The sequence below is a fragment of the Podarcis erhardii genome (assembly GCF_964252035.2).
Source record: "Podarcis erhardii genome assembly, chromosome: 3".
NCBI classification, from domain to species: domain Eukaryota; kingdom Metazoa; phylum Chordata; class Lepidosauria; order Squamata; family Lacertidae; genus Podarcis; species Podarcis erhardii.
The window spans coordinates 93,815,807-93,830,466 of record NC_138507.1 but is presented as its reverse complement, the minus strand read 5'-3'; the positions used below and the strand labels follow the sequence as shown (position 1 = coordinate 93,830,466).

Sequence of the window (14,660 nt, the reverse complement as noted above, 5' to 3'; positions counted from 1 at the left end):
AAAAATACACCTAGTCTTGAACTGTAGTCATGGGAATAGGTGGCAAAGACAGAAGCGGGGAGGCTCTACAACAGTGGTGGGACAACTCTTAGCCCTCCAGATGTGGACTCCAGCTTTCATCTGCCCCAGCCAGCGTAACCAGTAGGAATGCTGGGTTGCAGTCCAGCAACATCTAGAGGACCATAGGTATTCCACCACTGCTATAGTTGGTTTCCAGGCCAAGTGATTTATCAACTGGACAAAATAACACCAGTGCCTTCCTCCATCTCCAGTCAAAGATGAGGTCATCATGCTAAACCAGTCAAACAGAATCGGATAGCATATTTAAAGTTACACTTATAGGAAATTGATCTCACTGTATGACTCTTGTTTGCATCATTCAATGTATATCGTACATTCTACACAATTTCCTGGTTGTCTCAGGAGATTATTTGATAAACCAGAATTAGTACGATTCTCTTAATGAAAAAGGTGTTGCTGTTTTTTTTAAAGTTACACACTGGGCCTCAAATCTTCCCAGAATCTCCATCTGGAGATACAATACTAAAGGAGCAGACTTCACAAATGCTCAGAGGCAATAAGTTCGAATGTATCCTACAGAGATGAACACCAGTTTATTGCCCAAGTTCCCACTGTAAAGGTGAGAAGAAGCATCAGTTGCCAGAGCCTTTTTTATTCAGCGAAGTATGATGTGTGACCATCGAACATAGCTGAATATTATCACAGGGAAAACACCTGCTATTTTAGATGGAATAAAGGTCTCCAATTAGGCTGCTGCCTTTTCTTCATGCTGGAGACTCTGTGGCTTTAAAATCTGCCTACTAATTTAAATTCAACGGGTGCAGCTTTCTCCTATTACAGCAGTTATGAAAGCAGGGGTAGCTAATCTGTGCCCCACCCCCAGATGTTGGATTCTAACTCCTAGCAGCCCAAGGCAGCAAGGGCTATCATCAGGGGTGATGGGAATTGTATTTCCAATGACATTTGGAAGCTCACGTGTTAGCCCCCTCCCCACCAAACCCATAGGAACCTTGCCAGAAAAAAGATGTCAGATCTAGTGTAAGGCACAGCTGTCTGCAAAGAAAATGTTTTTGGGACTCAAAGGTTATAGGGGATTGGAGCCTCCCTGAGCATAAAACCCCATAGATAAGAATATATTTATGTAAGTATGTGAATCTGGCAACTGACAGGTTATCCAGTTCCTGAGGGGATTATGTTTGTTATGCAGAGCAAGAGAGTGAATTTTTAACAGTGTTAAGGCTTGAGTCAGAAATATTCTTATCATCCCTTTCAACTCTTTCCCCTTCTCTGAGAAGACGTGAGAGTACAGAAACAACCTGGTGTCCATGGGAAGGATTATCTGTACCATGACAAGAGCTTTATGTCAGGGCCACCGTTTCAGATTTTCATAGCCAGCAAGGTCTATATACAATAATAATAATTTATTTATACCCTGCCCATCTGGCTGCATTTCCCCAGCCACTCTAAGCCTCACTCTTGAATACTTCACTTAAATGGTGAAAAAGCAGTCTAGCTGCGATTATTTCCTGCTTTGTTTATACTTCAGTTTTACAGTCCTCAGCTATTAGTCATAATCGCTTCGTGGGCATATCTTATCTCTGGATACTCAGGGAGATTCACAGCAAAGCATGAAAATAATGTAAGTATATCAACAGTACATTGTTCTTAATGGCACCTTCCTATTTAAAAAAACCACCATTCAAAAGTTTCATAATTTAAAAGTTACACAATTGAAAACACTTCAGTATCTCCCCCCCCCCCCCCCATAATTCATTGCTAAAGGGAACAAAGTCAGACGTCCTGTGCCTTAGGAGGTGGTAGCAATTATATGCCAAATTGCTCCCCAGGTCTGACTGCCTGTGGTTGAAAACAGCATGCTTTTCTTCAAGTAAATGCAGGTGCCCCAGCTATATTCTTTCCTTGAGCATTTCACCTTTCCAGCATTTATGTAATGGATGAAAATTAGGGCTTAAATCCTTAATTAATTAACCAATAAGCCTAATCAATGAAAAAACCCCCACCTTTTGTTAATGTGACCCCAATAAACTGGAAAGCAGACTTTAAAAAACAACAAGCGCTTATATAAACTGCAGAGCACCATATTAAACAAAGGCATTATTCCTTCACACAGAGAGACATGTCTTTGCTTCTTCAGGCAAAGTCAGGACAGGGCAGCAGGCTGATCTGGATGCAGGCTTGCAACCTGTCTTGAACTTGGTTGCACTTCCCTCAAAGGACCAAGGTAACAGCCTGGGGATTCTCCTGGATTTGGCAATGTCTATAGAATAGACATTGAAGGGACGCAGGTGGCGCTGTGGGTTAAAGCCTCAGCGCCTAGGACTTGCCGATCAAAAGGTCGGCAGTTCGAATCCCTGCAGCGGGGTGCGCTCCCGCTGCTCGGTCCCAACGCCTGCCAACCTAGCAGTTCGAAAGCACCTCCGGGTGCAAGTAGATAAATAGGGACCGCTTACCAGCGGGAAGGTAAACGGCATTTCCGTGTGCGACTCTGGCTCGCCAGATGCAGCTTTGTCACGCTGGCCACGTGACCCGGAAGTGTCTTCGGACAGCGCTGGCCCCTGGCCTCTTGAGTGAGATGGGCGCACAACCCCAGAGTCTGGCAAGACTGGCCCGTACGGGCAGGGGTACCTTTACCTTTACCTATAGAATTGCAGCTAGCAGAAGTTGCTAAGAGTGCTTTTTACCAGCATCCCCTTCCCCGTAAAGGTCCTTCCACAAATATGCTTCAGGAGTCTTGGGGATGCTTCAGAATGAAGGAGGCTGAAGGGGAAATTGACAAAATTTAACCCTTATTCCCCTATCCGTTTCTACGAGCAGGATCACCTCCTAGCATGACAGACATGTGAAATGTCTATGTAATCCAAAGGGCAGTGCTACTTTATCATTCTTCCACAGCCATGTGAATCCACCTTTTCATTGAACTTCTTTCAGACTCCAACTGGATGCTAAGACTTAGGAGAAATTCATTTACAGTAACATCCAGCATACTCCCTGTGGTCAACTTGTTTGTGTGTGTGTGTTTCCTCAGTCTCTTTCAAATCTACCATTTCCTTCCTACTTTCCTTCCTTCCATATTCTACTTTGTCGTCCCCCCACTCATTATTTTTTGCCTTTGCTGTGCATCATCATCATTCACTTTCTTCCCAGGTGACTCAAAGCAAACAAAATATAAACTCTAGTTTAGAACAAATTATAGTAAACCACCAATAAAAACTTAAACAACACATCTGTACCAATAAAAGGCAGGACTTGCAGATCCTGCCGTACAAGAGGCAACAAATACTTTAAGCCATTCAAATCATAGGCAAAACTGCATGTAATAAGGAACTTCTTTTGCCTGGTGTTTAAAATGGAAAAAGTTGGCACCAGCATGGAGCCTCCCTGGGGAGAGCATTCCACAAGTGAGGAGCCACCACAGAAAAGACCCCTTCTTTGTTTACATCTTTTGGATGGAAACCCAGGGAGAGGGCAGCCAGAAAAGGGATTCAGGTGGTGATTGCAGGGTCCGGGGTTGGTTCATATGGGGAGAGGCGCTGGAAGTTTACAAGAAGGGCGAGAGCTCCCTGCGTTGTTATTCATATGACACCATCAGCGTGCATAGCGCTTTACAGAGTATAAAAGGAGCAGATCCCTGCCCCGAGGGGCTTCCAATCTAAAATTCAACACAAGGGCGACGAAAGGAGAAAGAGAAATGGGGGCAAGGCTTAGATGCCTATCCCACCCCAAGAATCCGGCATACATTCAAACCATGCATTTCAAGTATATAATCTAACCGTCCCAAGCTGCATTTCGCAATTCGATCTAGGTTTTTATGAGACCCTGAGTCAAAAAATGGTAGTATATCCCTCCCCTCCTCAAAGGGGTAAACGTATTAGAAAGGAGCAAGGGCACGCGCACCAGCCGCCAAGCTTTTCCACCTCTCCCTGCTCCTGGAAAACCCGCTGCCCTATACCAGCCGCGGCTGCAGCGAGCCTAGACCGCGTCGGGGTGGCGCCACGCTCAAGATGGCGGGGTCGCCTGCGCGCCACGCTCAAGATGGGCGGCTGCTCCCCTCCCCTCTCCCTCTCTCCCTGGCCCAGACCTCTTCCCGGCAGTGATTTCCGGAGCGAGAGGGATTCCGTCCCATGGTAACAGGGCCACGGCGGGGGACGCCAGAGGGGCTGCTCACTTCCTGCCCCGCAGAGAGACGCGGCGCGGAGAGAAAGGGAGAGGACGGGGAGGAGGAGGACGACGAGGGCGACGAGCTCCACACGCGCCCCCTCAGCAGCAAGCCGGGCAGGGACCGCCCCCTCGCAGCGACCCAGGTAGGAATTGGTCCTGCGCTCCGCGGGGTGGGGACGGGCAGGGGGCTTCTGCCCCGGGGATTTGCACAGGTAGCCAGCGCCTCGGTTGCAGAGGAGGCCCAGCCTTGTCTGTGCGGACTGGGGAGGTGAGCGCGCGACTGCGGGGGGAGCCGCGAGGACCCGCTGGGGAAGGAGGAGGAGGAGGGGGTCCCGCTGCTCGTGAAGCCGCGCTTGGCCCAGCAAACTGGGGGACGAACGAAGGGCTTGCATTTCTGCAAGCCTGGCTCTACGGTTGGCTGCAATACCCTTCCTCCTAAATAATGCTAAAAGTGAAGAGTTGCGATTTTTTACTTACAACCGCCTCCCTCTTGAAGAGCTTAAGCATCTTCTCTCTCGGGTCTCAGTGACAACTCTCGTATGCAATTGTTTGCAAAGTGTGTAGAATTTTCCTCTCTCTTACCCGCCTCACAAACCCCTTTCCAGTGGTGCATAAGGTCCAGCATACCCAAAATGAGCTTCACATCCGACTCTTTGTTAGTACTGTATCCATCTTCTGGAACGGAGGAGGATTTCCTTAGGTAGACTGTTGCTTTCCTCAGGTTCACCCCAAATCTAGGTTTCATCACCATTACGGCTTTGTTTCCCTGCACTATTCACATGCAAACATGCCCCTTGTATGTGGTGTTCTGTATATTTTAGGGAGGAAACTTGACTCAAGTTCTGGCAGGCATAATCAAGGTAGTGATGTTGATTTAGCTATCACGCTTGATCACTTTCTGGTTGGGGCTGATGGGAGTTGTAGTCCACAACATCTGGAAGACACTACTCTGGCTACTGCTGTGTTGAGTATGATGTGCTTCCTTTTGGATTCTAAATTGCACAAGGAGCATTGGAGGTGACGTGGGGAATTTAAGGGATCTTTTATTCAACTAAATATGTGAAAAGAGCTAGGAAGGCAACACAGTCTGTGCTGTTCTCCATCTGTGTATGGGGACTTTCGTATAGCTCAGTTGTAAAGCACACATACCTTGCACAGAAAAGGTCCCAGGTTCTCTCCCTTGCATCTGTAGGAAGGATTGGAAAAGGCCACTGTCTTGAGAGCCTGCAGAGATGTTTCCAGTCATCATAGAGCTAAATGGACCAATGGTCTCAGCATATGGCCACTTCCTATGTTGCTGGTTGAGGACTGGACTCTGGGGATCGGAATTGCTGAAAAGGTGCTTTGTGATCTCCACAAATAGAGCTGTCTGGTCATGTTATTATTAGAAACATCATCTGACAGAACCCTGTTCTACTTCGCAGGGAGATGGGAAATGTTCCACTGATGGCTCATTCTTTGATTCGAATAAGACTCCTTTAATTAGTTATTTTCTGTGATGCTGGATTTTTATTCGTGTGTGTTTGAATTGGGTATTAAGAGGATGCTTATGCACACATACGGTATCTTTCTAAAGGGGCTTTTACAGATAAAAGATACATGTTGACTGAAGGTCAAACATGGAAGGTGGAATTTGAGGGAAAGGACCACATGGTTTGTCTAGTCCAAGGCTAGTCAGTATGATGCCCTCCAGTTCTTGTTAGACTTCAGTTTCCATCATTATGACTGTTGGCCATTTTAACCTAGTGTCGCCTGCCTGCCCTAAAATTGGATCCAATTCCAAAGCCATCTCTGACACTTAAGTCAGAGACAGTAGGGAATTTCACTGCCTTTTGGGGTTAATTGAAATTATATTTGAATGCATTATCATATAAAGTTTCTGTATGCTGGGTCAGACCATTCATCCATTTAGTTAAGTATTGTTTACTTCGCCTAGCAGCAGACTCAAGGTCTCATTTGTTTCTCAGTCCTGGCATCTGAGAGCCTTTAATTGGAGGTGTCTGAGAGTGTACATGGGACCTTCTGTGCTGGTTCAGTGAGCCGCAGTCCCAATAATCCTTTGGTTAATTATCTGGTGTACAAGAATCTGCTACATCAGAATATTTACATTCCTGTGCTAAGCACATATTCAAAGCAAAGAAAGCTCTTTTAACTTTAGCCATAACATTTATAAAACGACTGCTGCTTGTCTTGGATTGTTCAGAATTAATAAAGGCTCTGGTCGTTTTATTACCCTGTAGTAGAAACAGAGGCTCCAGATATTATTCCACTTATTTATTTTTTACCTCAGAGGGGGCAGAATTTAGTTTGAGTTTGCAACAGGGATTGCATTTTTAAAGTACTGGAAGCTAAGGCTTATGTTCATCTCCCCTCTTCCAAATATATCAAGGCTTGACAGTATTTCTTTTATCATTGAGGTGGGTTAGAACATGTCATTTTCCACTGTTTGTGTGTTTGTGTAGTTTTTTTAAAAAATAAACACATTGACAACATTTGGTTTCCCCCTTAATTTCCCCTTTCAGTCCCCGCCCGTCATAAAAGAACTCAGACATAGCTCATTGATACAAATGAATACAAGAGAAATAAATAAAGGTAACTTATTTTTATTAGGGACGCGGGTGGCACTGTGGGTTAAACCACAGAGCCTAGGACCTGCCGATCAGAAGGTTGGCGGTTCAAATCCCCGTGACAGGGTGAGCTCCTGTTGCTCGGTCCCTGCTCCTGCCAACCTAGGAGTTCGAAAGCACGTCAAAGTGCAAGTAGATAAATAGGTACTGCTCCGGCGGGAAGGTAAACAGCGTTTCCATACGCTGCTCTGGTTCACCAGAAGCGGCTTAGTCATGCTGGCCACATGACCTGGAAGCTGTATGCCGGCTCCTTTGGCCAATAAAGCGAGATGAGCGCCGCAACCCCACGGACCTAATGTTCCACATGTCAGAAGAACCTTGGCTGGTCTTCCCTTAAACGGAGGTGAACCTAGAGTTGCAACCCTTGGCATACTTACCGTATTTGGGAGTAAGTCCCACTGAACGTAAGCGGGATTTAGGTCTGAGTAAACTTGTATAGGATTTCATTACATGTATATCAACAGCATAGTAGGACCATCATAAAAATGTTATAAGGTGAACCTTTTTACATATCAGTGCTCCTCAGCAAACCTACAATCATGTGAATTTCCTGAGTTGATGAATTTTTAAGGTAGAGCATGGCTAAATTAGAAACAAAACAATTATTCAGTAGTAATGTAAACCTTTGCACCTCATCGGCTATCCAGCTGATTTTAGTAGTTGCTTAGGTTTCCTGTTTGGAATGGGATGTAGAATTCTGGATACTTTCCAGCACATCTGGTGGAGGAAGAGGGGAAAGAAGCAACCCTTTAAACTCAGCCTTCCCCAGCCTAGAACCTTTCAGATGCTTTGAACATCATTACTGAACATTGGTTGATGGGAGTTGTAGTCCAAAAATATTTGGAAGGCACAAGCTTGGAGAAAGATGCTCTAACTTCTCTGTTGTGCCTCAAGGATTTTTTGTTAGTGAAATGGAAGTGGCCTTCAGCCATATTTTGGCCTGTTACTATTTCAGATATTGGGTTATTCTTATTCTGGGTCATCCCAGAATAAGTATGAACATTTCTTCTTCCCCCACACCCCCTGCTTCTGCACTGGAGATGTAGACAGTGTCAAACATTGGAACTCGGAATATGTTTTAAAGGGTTTTCCAGGAAAGAAATAAGAGTTCTTACAATGCTGACTCCTAAATCTTCATATTTTACAGCAGTATGTGTCAGTTTCCCACATAAAGCATCTCTTTTCAAATGCTATGTACAGTATTCTTCTTTGAGATTAGTCACCCTCTTAAAGTTGGCTAACAGACCAGAGTTAAGGTTTTTTGTTCTTTTTCCTGGTAGCTTAAATCCTAAAGTCACAAAGTGATGGGAAACAGGTGGGGTAGGTATTCTGGAAGGATACAGTTTGTCACTCACATGCAATGTCTAATGAGTTGTAGTGAATTTTTAGCCACGTTTTGGAACATTTCAGATAATTCCACTAGGTGTTAGCCAAGGGGTGTATGAATGAGCATGAGACAGATGTCAGGTGACAACATCTTGGAATATTTCAAATCTGTTGTCAAGCCTGCATGATTGGGATCATCTGAGTGTTCTTTTTCCCCCAGCAACCACCCAAATAGGGCTAGAGTTGTAAAATCAATGGGAAAAAAGCCTAAGCACAACTAAGTTTTGAAACCCTCCCCCCAAACTGCTCAGTTCATAAAATTTCAATAAATATTTTTCATCTTTCTGGAATCCTCTTCAGATGTTAATGGCTTGTACACAAAACTCTATCCTGAAGATTTGTGGCAGCTTAACAGTGTTTTAAAAGCATTAAAAAGCCTAATCAGTGAAAATAAAACCTACTATTAAAACTCTTCCACCATACCAGACACCAAAAGCCAGACTAATTTTTTTTTTTTAAGCCTTAATAGCATTTCCAGAAGATGCTCACATGCTACTTTGGAGGAATCCCTGGGGAGGGGGAAATTGAGGGGCAGAACTGATGGACAGTGACTTAATGTGCTCTTGCGCTCTTAAAAGTGGGTTAGTAACTTTTTGCAATATAAGTAGTATTAGAAATTCTCCATTATGTGTGGGTGTTTTTAATTAATGCTGAAACCATGTGAGGCTAAGCACTTATTTGCATGTATTGTATAGTATTGAAGAAGCTTCTCTCACAACGTTTTCTGACTGTGACTTTTCTCTTTGTACTGACTGACTGCTAAGCTTTTTTTTAGAAGATATTTCACTCAAGCTTGTATTACTTCTCAGAACTAGTGATTTGGAACTGTTCTGTATCTGAAATAAGTCTTGAAAGTAGACCATAGTAAGTGTGTGTAGTTGAGCTGCATTTACATTTTAAATTTGCCCAGTAAAAGGTAAAGGTAAAGGTACCCCTGCCCGTACGGGCCAGTCGTGTCCGACTCTAGGGTTGTGCGCCCATCTCACTTAAGAAGCCAGGGGGCAGCGCTGTCTGGAGACACTTCCGGGTCACGTGGCCAGCGTGACGAAGCTGCTCTGGCGAGCCAGCACCAATGCAGCACACGGAAACGCTGTTTACCTTCCCGCTGTAAAGCGGTACCTATTTATCTACTTGCACTTAAGAGTGCTTTCGAACTGCTAGGTGGGCAGGAGCTGGGACCGAACGACGAGAGCTCACCCCGCCGCGGGGATTCGAACCACCGACCATACGATCGGCAAGTCCTAGGCGCTGAGGTTTTACCCACAGCGCCACCCGCGTCCCTCTTGCCCAGTAAGGCCTTCCTAAAAGGTAAAGGACCCCTGACAGTTAAGTCCCATTGGAAATGACTCTGGGGTTGCGGCGCTCATCTCGCTTTACTGGCCGAGGGAGCCGTCTGCAGACAGTTTTTCTGGGTCATGTGGCCAGCATGACTAAGTCGCTTCTGACAAAACCAGAGCAACGCACAGAAACGCTGTTTACCTTCCCGCCAGAGCGGTACCTATCTATCTACTTGCACTTTGATGTGCTTTCAAACTGCTAGGTGGGCAGGAGCTGGGACAGAGCAACGGGAGCTCACCCTGTCGCGGGGATTCAAACCACTGACCTTCCGATCAGCAAGCCCTAGGCCCAGTGGTTTAGACCACAGCGCCACCTGCATCCCAAGGCCTTCCTACACAGACACATTTTTAAATAAGTTACTTTCATCAGATGAAGGCTTATTTAAAATGTTGTGTCTGAAAAACCTATGACTGTTGTTATGAAATCCTTTAAATAAATGTAATTTCTTCACTATAGTACATAATTTCCCCCTCTCTGAAAATGTGTTGCAAACATTCAGTATTTCTATATAAGCTAAGGTTGAACCTTGACAAGATGGAGTTGCTGCAGACTGGAGTTCCCGGGTTTAGGAATTGGGTTCACAGATTGTTTTGGGTGAGGTTGCACTCTCCCTAAAGCAGGAATAGGGAATGTGTGGCCCTCCAGATGCTGTTGGACTATACCTTTCATCATCCCTGACAATAGGCCATTTTGGCTGGGGCTGATGGGAACTGTCATGCTCTGTGTTCCTGGACAGAGATAGCTTAGTCACAGTAGTCCATGCCCTAGTAGCTTCCCAGCTTGCCCACTGTAAGATGCTCTCTGTGGAGATGCCCTTGAGGGTGCTTTGGAGGCTGCAACTTGAGCAAAATGCTGTGTGGGTACTGACATATTAGTGGCATACACAATTTGGAAACATTTGCACTGACTACCTGTTCATCACTGAGTCCAATTCAAGGTGTTAACTTTGATTTTAAGCTCTGGACTGTTTGGGGCCATTTAGCTTAAAGAGTGCCTCTCCTGATATTGTAAGTTGAGATCTGCTGAGAATACCCTGTTGGTTGTCTTATCATTATACTTGGTGGGAACCTGGAACAGGGTCTTCTTGAATGTGGCACCCTGGCTCTGAAACACTCTTCTTCCCTGCTCTCCCTCTCCCAATAACAGGCAGACTCCTACAATGGGTGGATTCTGACAGGTTAAGGCATTTCTGTTTCACGCTGACTTTGAACATCATTAGTGACTTAGGATTGAAGTGTTATTAGATAAAGGATTGAATTCTGTACTTCTAATTTTAACTAAGATTCTGTTTTTGTGTAATTTGGCTTTGTATTATGTGTGTATTCTTCTTTGGAGGTCTTTAAGCAGAGGCTTGACAACCATATGTCAGGAGTGCTCTGATGGTGTTTCCTGCTTGGTCTCGATGGCTCTTGTGGTCTCTTCCAACTCTATGATTCTATGATTCTAAATTATAACCACAGGGTGAAAGATGGGATATAAATTGCTTTAAATAAAAGAAATATAGAAAACTGCTTGAACATTGTGAAAATGTTAAGTAGGACAATAAGCCCGCAACTTACACACCTAAAGCCAAAATAGTGTATAGTCAAAACACGTTGGGTTCAATGGTGGGTGGGATTGCCAAAGTAATTTCCCACAGAACCTCATCCTCTTTCTGGCCCCTTTTTATTTATATTTTATTTTTTGCCGCGCTTGTAAAGCTGAATGTGCACAAGTTGTGCAAGTTGTGAGCTTACTGCATTGCATTGCACATTCTAGTTACAAATCCACAATTTTAAAACCGTAACCCCTTAAAATGGTAAAATATTTGCACCTTGAGAAACAGGAGAAGTGAATTCTTCTGTTCCTTTTTAAGTTAGGTGTATTTAGTCCTAGAGTAAACTTACCTTAAAATTCAAGGCTCTGTTGGGGGGCTAAAAAAATAAAAAGGATTAACTGTGGGAACAATTCACACACCTCCGGTTTAGCTGGAATGCTAAAGAATGATATTTCTCACATTACAGTTGTGCTTCAGGGTTAATGGCTGATTTAAAGGTGTGAACTAAGAATGCTTCATTGGAAACCTTTTATTTCTCAACCATAAATTACCGTTCACTGCATGGGTGTGTGTCTTTAAGTCTGAACAAAGAAAATGCTTACTAGTCTATTCAAACAAAGTTGCTAGTTAAGACTTTGCCATAGGCTGCAAAATTGCTTGGTAGATATCCCCTTCTTCTGGCAAAAGATGCTCCTAACTGGCCAACATTGTCTCAGAACTCTCTACTGTCTCAGAATTAAAATACAGCCCTTCTTAATCCTTGTTTGTTTACTGTGTGCCGTTCCCCACATCAAAAAGGCCATTTAAACTTCTATTCGAAAATCTTGCCATTTCTTGGTCTCCTTCACCACTATCATTTATAGCCTGCAGTGTATTGATAGATGGGTTAGGTTAATCAATTTTTAAAGAGTGCCCCATATTAATTGGTTCCAGTTATAGATAGGTAGCCGTGTTGGTCTGCCATAGTCAAAACAAAATAAAAAAATTCCTTCCAGTAGCACCTTAAAGACCAACTAAGTTAGTTCTAGGTATGAGCTTTTGTGTGCATGCACACTTTTGTATCTGAAGAATTTTTTTATTTTGTTTTGACCATATTAATTGGGTAGTGGATTTTTAAGAAATTCTGTGACTCTCAGGACTGAACTATGTGTTCCTTCTACTCTTGTGGTGAAACAGCATAATCAATTATAGATGGGAGAGAGGAAACAATTATGTTGGGACATTCAGGGTTGGTTAGGGTTTATTTTTTGGAAAAGTGGCCTAAAAATAATACCATACAAATTTGTCTATCTAGGTTAGAGTATACAGTGGATGCTCAGGTTGCGAACATGATCCGTGCGGGATGCACGTTCGCAACCCGCAGCGGCATGTCTGCACATGCACGGGTTGCAATTCGGCTCTTCTGTGCATGTGCAAAGCACAGTTTAGCGTTTCCCTCAAAACCTGGAAGTAACCCGTTCTGGTACTTCCAGGTTTTGGTGGGTCCGTAACCTGAAAAAAAGCATCTGTAACCCGAGGTATGACTGTATATGAGTGAGCTTGCTCCAGTGAGAGATTATTCTGGGTTCCTTTTTTGCTAACAATACTAGAATTATAAGAGGGTTGGGTTGTTGTTTTTTTAAAGGGTGAGATGAGGTGGTTGAGTGATGGGTGGGTCTGTCAAAACGACGCACAGGGTGGGGCAGCCCAACAGCCAGCCAGCCAGCCAGATCTTTTACCCCACACCTCATTTAGTGGGTTTTATGTGGGACTTGGGTGGCTCTGTGGTCTAAACCACTGGGCCTAGGGCTTGCTGATCGGAAGGTTGGTGGTTCGAATCCCCACGACAGGGTGAGCTTCCATTGCTTGGTCCCTGCTCCTGCCCACCTAGCAGTTCAAAAGCACGTCAAAGTGCAAGTAGATAAATAGGTACCACTCCAGTGGGAAGGTAAACAGTGTTTCCGTGTGTTCCTCTGGTTTTGCCAGAAGTGACTTAGTCATGCTGGCCACATGACCCGGAAAAACTGTCTGTGGAGAAACGTCGGCTCCCTCGGCCAGTAAAGCGAGATGATGAGCCCAGAGTCGTTTGCGACTTAACTGTCAGGGGTCCTTTACCTTTACCTTTTATGTGTGACTTCAGATAACTGCATATTTAATCAAGAATTGTGGTATTAGCAAACAACATAGCAACAGCCCATTTTTTCATGATATGGTGTGGTATAATGTTCTCATAATTTGTAGCTGAGGAAATGAGAAGAAAAAGGGAGTACATGCCACACCCCCCCCCATCAGCAGGTTTGCTTATTTGGAAGTATATATCCAGGATTGCAGCCTAGGAGATGGAAAGGGTGAATTAATATCTGCACATCTAAAACTCAGCACCACCATAGTGTCTTAATGAATAGCTATGTGAGCTTTGCTTGAGACTGCCAGGAATTTAAAAATTCGTATTGTTGGAGTTTAATTGCAGGAGTAAAGATTTAGCTAGATTACGCAACGCTTTAATTACATAAGAAGATAAGCTGTCCCAAGGTTTGTCATTATCGTAAACAATAGTCCTCTGAAATTTTACTATTGGTAACTAAAAGATGTCTGTAAAAAAACCTGAATTCTGTTGCAGTTGAATGTAACGTCCCATTGACAGTTTTATGTAGATGCTTAGAGCTTTGTACTACTTGGAAGTAAGCCTTCCCAAGTTCGGGGGGGGTGTGTTGCTTGCTAGTAAATATCCCTAAGATTGCAGCTTTACAGTTTTTGGAACCAGCCCCTCATGAAGTAGACTGCTATGTCTGAGAAACTTGTTCCTGCTTGCTTTCTAATGTGTCACATTGGCTTCAGACATGCCTGCACATCATGCATGCTTCTTTGTCCAAAAGGGTTCTTAAAATATAGGTTTTCACTTTGGCATACATTCACATCTGAATATTGTTTTGCCTCTAGTGCTTTTTATGGCTTGAAAGCTGCCCCCCCCCCAATAGCTGGCTTCAAGCACTGCTTAAAAAATGTCTGTGATTTATTTATGGCCTTCTAGAAAGTGACTAGCAAGATGTAAAGAAAACTATTTTGGATCAGTTCTGAAGAAAACACATGTGGTGCTTGCTTTTCCCTTTCCCCTTTCTGCAGTGTTCACCCTTACCCCAGTCTTCTTTATTTCAGTTTTGTGTTGGCTCTGGAGGTGGTGGCTTCTTATCTAAAGTTGGAAAGTCATACCTGTTTTCATGCACTCTAGAACAGATCTACAAGCTTTATTTCTTCAGTGGTTAACTGTGGGATGGTGACTTAGCCTCTCTACCAGTACCAGCTAAAAGGCAATCATAAAATATTCCCAATTGAATTTTTAATTTTTTCAAATATTTTGAAATTTCACCAATACTTAATACGGTACTTATATTCTGCTGCTTTTTTACCCATTTGAAAACCAGTGCTTGCTGTTTGTTCAGTAGTACACTATACCTATATATATTGCTTTAATGTACAGGAAGAAATCAGAACAATCTATCTACTCAGAGGTAAAGTCAAATCTGCACAAATTACTTTTATGGATGAATATATTTCAAGCAGCAGATGAAACTGCTTCAGTCATCAGAGCGCTG

The 14,660-nt window shown here is 43.8% G+C and overlaps 1 protein-coding gene and 1 long non-coding RNA gene across 3 annotated transcripts in view; one reads left to right on the top strand and one right to left on the bottom strand.

Annotated features, from left to right (window-relative positions):
* Window positions 1–1,709: 1,709 nt before the first annotated feature.
* Window positions 1,710–3,974, bottom strand: LOC309339665. Its single transcript, XR_014155516.1, has 2 exons — window positions 2,680–3,974; window positions 1,710–2,299 (listed from the first exon to the last, which is right to left on the bottom strand). It is a non-coding gene; the product is annotated as an uncharacterized lncRNA (long non-coding RNA).
* An 80-nt stretch (window positions 3,975–4,054) lies between these two features.
* Window positions 4,055–14,660, top strand: part of DISP1 (dispatched RND transporter family member 1) — an 87,114-nt gene continuing 76,508 nt past the window's right edge. The window contains exon 1 of one of the 2 annotated variants that reach the window (XM_081857774.1): window positions 4,055–4,343. In XM_081857774.1, the coding sequence (XP_081713900.1) occupies window positions 4,164–4,343 (180 nt within the window). In that variant the 5' untranslated portion in view covers window positions 4,055–4,163. The remainder of the gene's footprint in view (window positions 4,344–14,660) is intronic. The other variant, XM_081857775.1, reaches the window with a different exon arrangement.